This window comes from Triticum dicoccoides, chromosome 4B, assembly GCF_002162155.2.
Source record: "Triticum dicoccoides isolate Atlit2015 ecotype Zavitan chromosome 4B, WEW_v2.0, whole genome shotgun sequence".
Lineage (NCBI taxonomy): Eukaryota > Viridiplantae > Streptophyta > Magnoliopsida > Poales > Poaceae > Triticum > Triticum dicoccoides.
This window is the reverse complement of record NC_041387.1, coordinates 638854398-638866929: the sequence shown is the minus strand read 5'-3', so window position 1 is coordinate 638866929 and position 12532 is coordinate 638854398. Positions and strand designations below refer to the sequence as shown.

At 42.3% G+C, this 12532-nt stretch overlaps 1 protein-coding gene across 2 annotated transcripts; it reads right to left on the bottom strand.

The window, feature by feature from the left end:
- Window positions 1-1746: 1746 nt before the first annotated feature.
- LOC119291955 (scarecrow-like protein 33) lies at window positions 1747-8162 on the bottom strand. 2 transcript variants are annotated; one of them, XR_005142763.1, is made up of 6 exons: window positions 8022-8162; window positions 7778-7853; window positions 7597-7669; window positions 6316-6378; window positions 5912-5959; window positions 1747-2377 (listed from the first exon to the last, which is right to left on the bottom strand). XR_005142763.1 is itself a non-coding variant. In XM_037570764.1 (5 exons), exon 5 carries the CDS (start codon window positions 5508-5510, stop codon window positions 3567-3569), a length of 1944 nt encoding a protein of 647 aa, XP_037426661.1. In that variant the 5' UTR covers window positions 5511-5959; window positions 6316-6378; window positions 7597-7669; window positions 7778-7853; window positions 8022-8162; the 3' UTR covers window positions 3382-3566. The 2 variants fall into 2 exon arrangements, 1 of the variants encoding a protein (XP_037426661.1); XM_037570764.1 differs by lacking the exon at window positions 1747-2377 and having other exon boundaries at window positions 3382-5959.
- Between the last annotated feature and the right edge of the window lie 4370 nt (window positions 8163-12532).

Here is a 12532-nt window from a genome sequence, read left to right as displayed (position 1 = left end):
TTTTTTTTTTTTGGAAATGGAGACGTGCCCCGAGATCAAGCAGCTGGAGGTGGTGGTGCTTACGAGACTGAGCACCAACTCCGTGCGCCGGCCCAGGTACCACCCCCCGTCAAGATGGAAGATGATCCTGATCACGAGCCATGAAATTGTTGATGATTGCTGCAACATTTCTCTAAAAAAAATTGTTGCATGTGCTTGTATGTCTACGCCTATGCATGCTAGACGTATGTCCACCAAGGGAACAATGCAAACAAAACTGAAAGACAGCTTCCTGAACAAATCACAACGGAGAAAAAAAACATCTGAGCATGTGAAATGCAACTGAGATGGTCACTTCTTTTTTGCTCTACTAGTTGTCTGTTAGAGACAGCTGCATTGTTGATGTTTTTTTCTGAAAAAACTGAACCTATGCATGCTAGATGCTTTGATTTTCGAAAGTATGCAAATGCTGCCACTCCCTGTATAAATAACTGAAACCTGAAAATGGACCGAGAGCCAGAGCCTAATGATAATAAGAATGAGAGACAGACTCATACATAGTGACACTTAGAGAACACTTATGACTGAATATGGTTTGAAAATGTAGAACAATGGAAATGACTGAAAATAATTGACAACACTCATAACTGAACTACATAAATGAATAGAAGTAATTCAATAACTGATAGGCTGAATATACACTGAAAAATAAATAGAAGGAAGTAAAGAGTCAAGGGAGGTGAGTGGTTCGTCTGACACTTACTACGCCCACGCATGTAATAGTGGATCCAGTCAACAAAAAAAAAAAACAATAGTCCAACCCCGAAGTCGCTCATGTTAACCGAATTTAGTAGGGAAATAAAAAAAATGGCAAAAAATGTTTCCAGTGTTTGCTTGAAAAGTGTTAAGACCAAAAAAAAAAACTATCTACCGTCTATAACTGAACTTGAACTGAACAAAATGAGCACTGTTGCCCAGAATTGAACTAAATGGTAACTATTTGCTCATAATTAAACAAAACTGAATGCCAAAAATGATCCAGAAATGTACATAGATGATAGGCTGATAGCCAACTTGTGAATGTGTAGGGATTGAGCATAACTTTATAACAAAAAATGGAATGGCTCACACAACTTGTTTTGTTTTCATGCATCTCAAAAAATGCTGATGCGGGCTTGTTGGATCTCTGATTTCACAGCATGTATCTGACCATGGTGGGATTCAACGCCACTGACACCCCATTCAATCCATTTACGAGCTATGTATGTGATCTGGAAAATGAAGACCAAAGTACTGAAATGATAAATGTATAGTCCCTCTAACTGAATATTGACTGAAGAAACGACAATAATGAAACTATCATGTAGTGTCACCACATGAGGGCCTCAAGTTAGACTTTCTCGATGAAAAGGGGTACATGCAGAGAAATGTTGCTAAGGAGAAATAGACGCAGAGAAGACAGCTACAGGGAAAATGAGGTGGTTACCTTTTCACTTAGAATATGACTGAGTGGATGTAAGTACAATATAATGACTATGACTGTACAATATAACACTGAATATGACTAAAAGAAGGGCACTGAATCGACCTGAAGTAAAAATATGAATGAGTAAAAATAATGAGTAATGAAGAAAGAACGCTGAGTAATGACTGAAAAAATAAACCTAAGAGATAATACAAACAAAAACTGAACAAAATTTAAACTGAATAATACAAAAAGTAACTGAACATAACTGAATATAAACTAATGACTAAAGGCCTGCAAAAAATGTCAGGACTGAGATAATTAATCAAATGTTAAGAAAAACAAATGTTAAGAGACTAAGAAACTAAGATGAATTAAATGTTAAGAAAATCATAACAACAAATGACTGAAAAGAAGGGACTGAAAACAGTCTGAAAACTTGTAAACTGAATTGACTGAACAATACTATAAGCTGAGGAATGCAAACTAAAAATGACAAGTACCAAAGACACAAATAAAAAAAGTGAAGGACTAAAACTAAATGGACTTGAGACTAAGAAGAGGAATGAGAAGAACTCTGAATTTGACTTAAATAAAGATTACTGAGGTACGCCAATCAAATTACTCATGTAGTAATGCTCAAATCTTTCAGGATGCCGTTGATCTACTTTTGGCTGAGCATGAACCAAAAATGTTAAATGGTTGCAAATTTGTAGGATGCCTAGCATGAGTTTGTCCAACCTGGAAACCTTGAGGAAAAAAAGGAAGTGTGAAGGAAGAAAAGGATAGATGCAAAAAAAGGGTCAGTGCTACTTTGTCACTTGATGATGTGCTATCCTCAAAGCAATCGATACTGGACAGACCGACATCAGAGTCATAGTTGGTTGGTAGCCACCGCTCGATGACCTCTGAGCCGTAGAGTCCCTAGACCTTCTGCAGAAACAAAAAAAAACACATGTTATGTGGATGCAATGTAAAATGGGGGATTTACTAGCAGCAGATGTAATGAACAGCCAAAAAAATAAGGCCAACAGAACCATATAAACATTACTATGCTAGTGAGACGTTGCGTCGAAACGATTAAGTACTAATCAAATAGTAACACCCCTTAAACAAAAGTTCACAGGGAAAACATTCAGAGGACACTGCAGAAACATATCAAACAAAAAAGTACAGACATCTTCGTGTCCTGCAGCAAACCCATTCTGTAAAAAAAAAAATTAGAAAGTAACTGGCTGCCATTAGAAGCATTCACTAAGATCTTGAAACACATATAGTGTGCGAGCTCCCTCCTTGCTATTGCTGAGAAAAAAAGGTAACAAACACATATACTGAATGACCTGAGGATCGTGAAGCCACTATTCCCCTGCATCACCCCCTGCGTTACTGCTTGTTATACTATTATATGGCATAATTACCCGCAAAAAAAAAACTATTATGGCATAACATATTGCAGGCATTCTCCAGGACTACTGCTGAGAAAGAAAATAACAATACATACACTGAATGTCCTCCCAGGAAAATACAGTAAACTGAATCTGCCTAGAACTGATTACATCTCATGAGAAAATAAACCTGAGTAGGTCTCATAATCCACTGAATCAGCATAGAAAACTGACTAATATGCCAGACACATTACCCCGCTGAATTCAATAATAAACCAAAAAAAGCACTATGAGCTAAGTCTGCCTAAACTGAATCTGCAACCTGACACAAAAGGCACTATGAAAACTGAACGAACAAAGCCTGAAATAAATCCAGGAAAAGCGATCACTTGTGCCAAGTCTAGGACTTACCACAAAGAACCTAACCATCTGATCTATGCTCAGTTCACATATGATTGGCTATTAGGATGTTGTTTTGCATAGACAGATATGATGCATAGGTGCTATTAGGATGTTGTCATGCAGGGATTCCACATAGTATCATGGCAATTTTACATGTTTATTAAACAGATATATGTGTGCTCACAGCAGCTTTGAACAAACAGGGGCCACTCGGACAATCTGATAATGGCTTCTGTTACTAAGTTACAGATACAAAAGAGGAGCAAACACACATCTGGTACTACAACAGACCATCAAACACTGATGAAAGTTGCGTCTATCGGTACTTGAGTCCATCACACTAGAGAACCAGTAGGATCACCCGCTGCCCATGTGGAGTGGGCATAGAGCACCCGGCCTTTCCATCCTTGCAGAAGCCACCGGTGATCCTCGCAGATCATGAAATGCTTGTGGTACCGATTCTTCACTTCGTCCTTGAGCATCAGAACGATATCAGGGTCCAATGGCAGCTGCCTTAGCCCCGCTCGCTGGTTCCGCGTCTGCCACTCCTTGTAGTTCTGAGGGCGCTCCACCCGGTCTGCGCCTTCGCATGCGATCCTGTTTATGGCGGACCGTGCAAATATGTCCCGCTCCACCAGAAGTCTCTTGTCGCTGTCCCGTGGAATGGTGGTCTCCATGACATCGAACAATGCCGTGAAGTAGTAGAGCGCATGGCGGAACCGCGTCATAAAGAAGGCCGCGCTGTATGGTCCATTGACGACGGAACTGACGAACACAGACGGCCTCATCTTCCTGATAGTGTTGAGTACCATGTCCCTTGGGCTTAGCATGTCAGAGGTGAGGCTCTCGTCCATCAAGGTCCTGAACTCGTATAGGCTGCTCACCACCAGGACCTCATCTGGATTGATGTGCAGGTCCTCAGCCCGGACATCCTCAAGCTTGGATGCGATGGCGCGGAACTCGAATGGCACGCCGAACTGGCTCGCGTAATTGTTGAGCCGGTGCCCTGCCTCCTCCATTAGAGCAGCCGGACAGGGCCCGGGCTGAGGGGTGTTGATGCCGGTGATCTTCACTTGTGGTGGCCCACCCTCCCTATTCGCCAGTAACCGGAGCAAGTCCGGCCACTGAATCCCGGTGCTGATGCCGTAGTGCACAATGTGCAGTTTCCTCCTCCCTGCAACGGCCTTGTAGATGGTGTGGGTGGAGAAGAGCAACCCCACCTTGATCGAACAGCTCGCGGCCGTGTGCACATGGTAGGCCCTGATGAGCTCCACGGCTGAGGTGCGCTTCCCCATGAGCGATCGGTACAGTCGGCTCCCCGTGCCAGCCAGCCGTGCCTCCAGCCCCTGGGCGAAGTAGTGCGCCAGCCGCTGCCTGGCGTCCCCTGTCGGCGATGAGTGATACTTGATCCGCTCCAGCAGCTTGCTCGCGCCGCACACGTCGTTGCTGGCCACTGCTTCTGCACAGCGGACCAGCAGAGTCTCTAGGTCAGTCACCACCGTGTGCCTCGCCCCGCGCCTCCCACGCCTGGAGATGCTCTGCCGTGCTGCCTTGTCCTCCTTGTCTTCCCAGGTGACACGTACTACCTCCTGCATCTCGCTCGGGCACGCTTCGTAGCCGTTGAGGATGAGCCGGTCCAACATCTCCAACGCGGTGGCTTCCGCCTCCTCCTCCTCCTCCTCCTCCTCCAAGGCAGTGGCACTATGCAGCACCACCATTATTTGCTTGCTGCTCCTGCCCAAGCCTGCCTCCGTCTCACCATCCATGCCAGGTCTCTTCTTACGCCCCCTACCATCCACCATCACATTGTCTGCGGGCAAGAACCTGTTGGCCTCCTCCATGCCTTTGAAGAATTCCATGCTGGTGCTGCTCTCGCTGGGAAACACCACCATACCATTGGGCTCCACCGTGCCTGTGTCATTCAAGAAGAAGGCTGGATCCTGTACCTGGTACCCAGAAACCATGACGTCTGTGTCGTTTCCTTGGCTGGGCATCAAGATGGAGGTGGAGTCGGCAAAGGACTCCTGGTCGGCGGCGGGTGAGGTGTTGGCGAGGATCTCGGCGAAGGGCTGCTCCGCCTGCAGGAGCTTCGGGTGGTCAGGGTAGTGGTAGAAGAACTTGTCGACGATGTCCTCCTCCGTGAGCATGCGCGAAATGTATTCCAGGGCCATGTCATTCTGTGAGTCACCATGGGTCGTCGGAGGAAGGTCGAGGAAGACGGAGGGGGACAGTGGTGCAGGCTCGGCGAGGCCCAACAACTCCTCCGGTGTGGCAGCCATAGTGGAGTGTATGCTGTTGCTGATGCTGCAGTGACAATATCTTGGGAGTTAGACTGGATATATCATTTCCTACTCCACCCATTATATGTGAAGCCAACAAGTACATCGTACAATACGTTGCTGTCTATTGGAACCATCGTAGCTTCACATTTCACAAGGTTAGTTTAACCATCCACCGGCCGGCCGGCCTCTGCACCACTGTCGCAGCCGGCCTTCTGTCCTTGTCTGATCAGAAGCAGGCAACTTTCTTGTAGACATCAATTTGTGTTTAAAAATGTCAGGCTGCTGTGAGTTCGCGTGTAGTAGCACTAGCAGGTAAGATCATTAAAAAGATCTCTAGTATTATCCTGAGAATTGATTAGTTCACATGTACTAGTAGCAAGTTTGTAGAAGCATTTGACCTGTAACCATGTTCAGTCATGCTTCTTTCCTGCTCCACACTTGGACACCTGCAAGTAGGCAAATGGATTTGTATGATGAGAACGCAGAGAAAGAAATTACAAATTCAAGACATTTCAGTTATCCTTTTTCTTTGGACAATGCAGGAAACAGGAGAGACATTTAGCATGCGGCAGTGGCACCCTATGGCGTTATTCATATTCGTGTCTAAGAGCGAAATTTAAGATGTTTTAAGGAAACAGGAGGGGATGCCCCAGCTGTATCTTATACTAATGTCCATAATATTAACCTCTTCTATGCAGAAAATGTATCAGAAGGAAAATATATCGGGACGACTCTTCTTTACAAAAGGAACATCATGTAATCTGTTAAAAATAAGCGATGAAATAATCAGAAGTTCTCGGACCTTCATCTTCCTTACCAGCGTCGCACAAATCCATCAGGCCATGACAGAGAGTTCAGATGGTTCCTGTGAACATACAAAGCTCAACTTCAAACTCTGGAGACTGAACAGCCACTGTAGTGGTCAGTTGCATCAAACAACAAAACGAGTATGCGACTAGTTCAAATTTACCAGATCATGTATAGTAGCCATCACCCAGACAACACACAACCGTATATACATTTATCTTATACAGTTGAGTACAAGAAAAGAGCTAAGAAAATGCGACATCAACTGAATTGATTCAAGCTGTCCGATAAGTATTGGATTTGTCAAATGCATCTTTCAGGTTGAGAGCATGCATAAACCACACCACAAACAGTATAGTATTAATACCATATCTGCTTATGTTCAACTGCAGGAAAATACTACAGTTAACAGTGGGAGCTAGCACCGTCTGCCTTCCATGTTGAGTGAGCCAAGAGGATGCGACCCTTCCACCCCTGCAGCAGCCATTGGTGATCCTCGTTGATGACGAAGTCCTTGTGGTATTCATTCTTTACCATGTCCCTAGCCATCTTAACAGTTTCGCTGTCCAGTGGCAGCTGCCTCAGGCCTGCCCGTTGGTTTCTGACTTGCCAATGCTTATAGGTCTCACCACGCTCCACCCGGTCCTTTCCCTCATATGCGATGGCATTCAGGACAACCCACCCAAAGACGTCGCGCTCCAGCGCCAGCCGCAGTTTGCTCTCCCGTGGCACGGTTGCATCAAGCATGTCAAACAGTGCCGAGTAAAAGAAGAGGGCCCCTCGGAACCGTGACAAGAAGAAGGTGCCATGGGAGCCATTCACGGTGCTTTGGACAAACACGTCCGGTTTCATCTCGCTGATGTTGCTGAGGACAACATCGTGGGGGTTCGGGCTGCCTATTACGACGCACTCATCCATTAAGGTCCTGAAATTGTATAGGTGAGATCAGATGCTAAAACACTGCACTAAGCATGAAGTGTTTTACTCTGCTTCTGATGTTTGGCAAAATGAAAGCGCAGCATACGTGACCCATACGACCCACTAGTCCCAAGTCCTTAACTACAATTCAAATTGTATCTCAGTTACACACATACATAGTTACATCTACTACTTTGTCGCATATGAATCTTAAAGGACACAAGTCGTGCATAAACAAAATTATTTAAGTGGAAGCTTGAAAATTATGCTGATATGTCAAAAGTGTAAAGAATATGCTGGGAGAGGCCAACATATACCTTTAAAATCTTGAAGATGCTATAGTTCATAACAAACTTACTCATGCTTAATCTGCAGTCCTATATCCCTGCCACGATCTGCATACTTGACCAAATCAGTAACCTCCTTCAGGCCTGCAAGCAAACAAATAAACACATCACATGATGCTATGAACTTTTTAAGGTGAAACAATAGAGATAATTAGCAATAAAATCAAGCACAATGGATGTACAGAGGCTCACTCAGTATTCCTTGCTGCTCTGGTTTTGCTCTGGACATGTGAAGTGCATAACAAAATGCAAGCCATTGGGCCAATATCTGAAACCAAAAAAATGGCAGAGCAGTATGAAGATGGGCCTAGAAATGTAACACAACTCGAGTACAGATTTCGTTTCTTCAAATTTATTTCACACATCGGTCTCCAAAACGCTATCTACAAATATGTTGATCTTCATACGCTAACCGTCCAGGTTAAGAAGATTTGACCTGAACGAAATTGCTGCGCTGGCGTGTTCACACGTACATAAACGCATGGTTTGCAGCAGCTTGGCGGAGTGGGATGGCTTCATCCTGTCGGTACAAAATAATTAGCCAATGATGTAATGCCCGGCGGCGGCACGGCGGCCGGGGCGGAGGCTGGCAGGGGAGCAGCCAGCCAAGGCAGAATCGGCGCCCGCCGGCCGGGGCCCGGGGTGCAGGAGAACGGCGAGGTTGGTCTAGCGCGGAGCGGTCGGCGGGTGGTACTGCGCACGCGTAGGACGGCCGGGGGGGGAGGGGGAGACGGCGGCGGACCACGGGAGAAGGCGAGCAGGGAAGTTCGGGACGCGTAGGCCTGATTGGAAATTTGGAAGGAATCGACCCAGCTTCGGGCCTCGTGTGCCTGGGCTGTGCTACGGTAAACCCCAGGCCCAATGCAAAATCTACATGGTTTTTTTTTTGAGAAATACAAAATCTACATATTTTTTTTAGAAATACAAAATCTACATAGGTTTTTTTTAGTAACTGCATCCTTTATTAAACCAGCCATTCATATGACCGGGCAGAAAAAAAAGCCACACATGGCGCCCGAATCTACTATATCTAAATAGCTCGCCCCCACTACTAGGAATTCTCTTGCTTCTCCTTGAGCCACATCACCTAAATTAGTTTAGCCGTTGGATATACTCGATCGGACTACATTAGCCATTGGATCTACCCATTAAAAGCCACCAACGCATGCATGCAGTGCATATAGTAAATGATGCCTAAAGAGTGTTTTAATCAATTAAAAATGATGCATGCATGCGGCACATACTCCAGTACTAGCACTATGAAAGAAAGTGACGCATGCATGCATATTTTGTTTTGTTTTCATCCAATTCTGCACTTATACATGGAGATGTAAATTTATTTATTTATTTTAAAAATATTGATTAAAAATATCCTTCTAGGAGAAATTGTAAAGCCATTAGCTTAGTGATTACTCCCTCCGTTCCAAAATAGATGACCCAACTTTATACTATAGTTAGTATAAAGTTGGGTCATCTATTTTGAAACGGAGGGAGTAGTTCATACCACTTTTTATTTCATACAAACTCCCGCAGCAACGCGCGGAAGAAAAGAGGATGCCTTAGCTAGGGAATGAGCCTCCCCATTGAACTCTCTCTTCTCGTGAATGATTTGACATCTTGAAACGCACCACGGATTAGGATTAACTAGCACACATGCCGTGCTTGCAACGGGATAATAAAATTACATGCCTCTAACTCAATATAAGAATGGATCAAGACCTCCACATGACCGTATTCTCTAGTTTAGCATGACACCCTTTAATTAGAGCCAAACCAGTAGATTATGTTGTATTGGCACGTGCCCACAATTTCTTTCAATTACAATTAACCTGCATATTCTTTTTTTATTGGCATATGGAAGCTATCACCGTTAATAATTTATGGCGCCCCTTATTCTGAACAAGCCGACTTAGCTCGATGCGCCACATGCGGAGCAGGCCCAAGATGGGAGTGATCGAACTCACGACCTTAAAGACCCGACCACATGTTGCTAGCCACTCAAACAAATACGTCCTGCTAACCAATGGCCAGTGTGAACATTAAAGAATATAATGCTACTACCAAATATACTTGGCAACATGAACAATTTTCCAAATTACGAACATTTTTCTTTGAAAATTCCACACATTTTAAAAAACACGACCAAAATTTTGAACGGAACATTTGTTGAAATTCACAAACATTTCTTTAAAGCATGAAGATTTTATAATGTATGATATTTTTTAATTCGTTTACAATTTTGGAAAATGGGAAAATATTTTGAACCTATAGAAGAAATTTAGAAAATGTGTCTTCCGATGCTATAAACATTTTCAACTTTATCAACATATCACTAAAATAAGAATATTTTTCAAATTTGTAACATTTTTTAATCTTCAACAAATTCGGTAAAAACATAAATATTTTTTCAAAAAATTGAATAATTTTAAAAATTCTGAAGGACAAAAAATTTAAAATTCTAAACATTTTTTATAATGAAAACAATTTTGGAATTCATAACATGAACTACCGAATATAATTGGCAACGTGAAATTTTTTCCAAATTACAAACAATTTTTTTGAAAATTCCATAGCTTTTAAGACAAAGTTAGAACAAAAAATTTGAACGGAACATTTCCTGAAATTCACATAAATTTCTTAAAACACGGACCTTTACAAAAAAATACGATTATTTTTCAAGTTGTAAACATTTTTTAAAAATGGGAATATGTTTTGAAAATTCAGAAGAATTTTGGAAAATGTGTTTCTTGAATGCAAATATTATTTTCAATTTTTGCACATATCGCTAAAACAAAATATTTTTCGAATTTGGAACATTTGACAAAAAAAATAAATCTTGCTTTTTCGAAAATAAGAACATATTTTTAGAAAAAATGGAGTATTTTCCAAATTTTGATCAATTATTGGCATGACAAAAGAAATCCAAACATTTTTTAGAATAGAAACACATTTTTTTAATTTGTAACATTTTACAAAATTTTGAATAAAAATTGAAATTGCAATCTTTTGAAAATTTCGAAATTTGTAAAAAAAAATGTGAAAAGTACACATAGAATAGAAAAAAAAAGAGAAACAAGAACTACAAAGAGAAATAAATAGAAAAAGAAAAATTGGAACAGAACACAAACAGAAATGGGCTGCTGAGTCTTGCGCGCCCTGTGCGTAACTGAACTATTTGTTGCACTCTGCGGGAAGTATGATTTTTTATTGCTGCGTGGGCACGAGAAAACTGGCTGACTTTACTGGGCCATAGTTCGCGCGGCCCACGCACGTAATTCTGCAGAAATCGATTTTCCTTTCTAACAGACGACGAAAAAAGTGTGGAAAATATGTTTCTTTAATGCAAACATTATTTTCAATTTTTGCACATATCGCTAAAACAACATATTTTTAGAATTTTTAACATTTGTCAATTTTTATTAAATCTTGCCTTCTAAAAATAAGAATATTGTTTTAGAAAAATGGGACTATTTTCCAAATTTTGAACAAATATAGGCATGAAAAAAGAAATTCTAACATTTCTTAGAATAGGAACACATTTTCTTAATTCGTAACATTTTACAAAATTTTGATTAGAAATTGAAATTGCAAATGTTTTTTGAAGTTTAGAAATTCGAAAAAAATGTGAAAAGTTGACATAGAATTGGAAAAATAAAAAAGAAACAGGAACTACAAAGAGAAAGAAACATAAAATGAAAAATTGGAACAGAACACAAACAGAAATGGGCCGCAGAGTCATGGGACCCCGGTGCGTAACTGAACTATTTGTCGCATTGTGCGGGTAATATGATTCTTTATTGCTGCGTGGGCATGGAAAACTGGGCTGACTTTACTGGGCCATAGCTCGCGCGGCCCATGCACGTAATTCTGCAGAAATCGATTTTCCTTTGCTAACATACGACGAAAAAAGTTTAGTACCACCTCGGATTGGAAAAAAAATCTTTTAATGATGAACGGATGAAAAAATTGGAGAAATGCACCTTATTTTATTAGTAGGTATATATTTCTCCAAGAATAGTAGCATATATCGGCATGGTGTTTCTGAATTGATGTTGGCTATGACTTCTGCACAATCCGAAGAGATACAGACTGGGCCAGTATGAAGATCAGACGCAAGGTCCATCGCTTCCTTGCAAGCTTGAGCTTCAAATATCGCAAGGTCGACGAGGCCTTCAACGACAAGCGCCGATGCCTCGAGGAACTTCCCATGCTTGTCTCTGAAAACTGCTGCTGTTGCGCCTCAGAAACCATCTCTAGAAATGCAACCATCAACGCTCACCTTCGCACTACTAGGAAAAACTTATACACAGAGACTTATCAGTAGCGCTTGTTAAAACAAAGCACTATTGCTAAGTAACAGTAGCGCTTGACGAAGCAGAGCACTACTGCTACACAAATAGCAATAGCGCTTACCCCATAAAATGCGCTGCTACTAAGACTGTTCTAACCGTTGCTGCCAAGCTTGGTATAGTAGTAGCGCTCTTCTATAAACCGCGCTACTGCTAACAAAATAGTAGCAACGCGTTTTAAGGCGACAGTGCTGCAACTAACAAAAAGAAAAAAAATTAAAAAAAAGGAAAATTAAAGAAAAAGAAAAAACGAAAGCAATAGGAGCAACGCGTCTTGACGAAAGCGCTATATATACTTTAGCTATACCCATTTTCGCAAACAAGCGATGTCGCTAACTTATCTATAGCAGTAGCGTGTTTCTCCGAAAAGCGCTATAGCTAAGTAGCTATAGCACGTGTTGGCTAAAAGCCATACTACTAAGTTTGACTTGCCCCTGCGCGAGCGTCCCTCTTTCCCCCAATTCCCAGTCTTCTCGTGTCTCCCAAACCTTTTCCTCGCCGCCCCTGCTCCTCGCCGCCCTGCCTCCGTCACCGTCACCGGAGCCGCCACCGGAGCCGAGCGCCCCCGGAGCCACCCTCGTCCGCTCCTCGCCGCCCC

Bases quoted from the DNA above. Each gene is read 5' to 3' on its own strand.
- LOC119291955 (XM_037570764.1), bottom strand. From the start codon at position 5,510: ATGGCTGCCACACCGGAGGAGTTGTTGGGCCTCGCCGAGCCTGCACCA.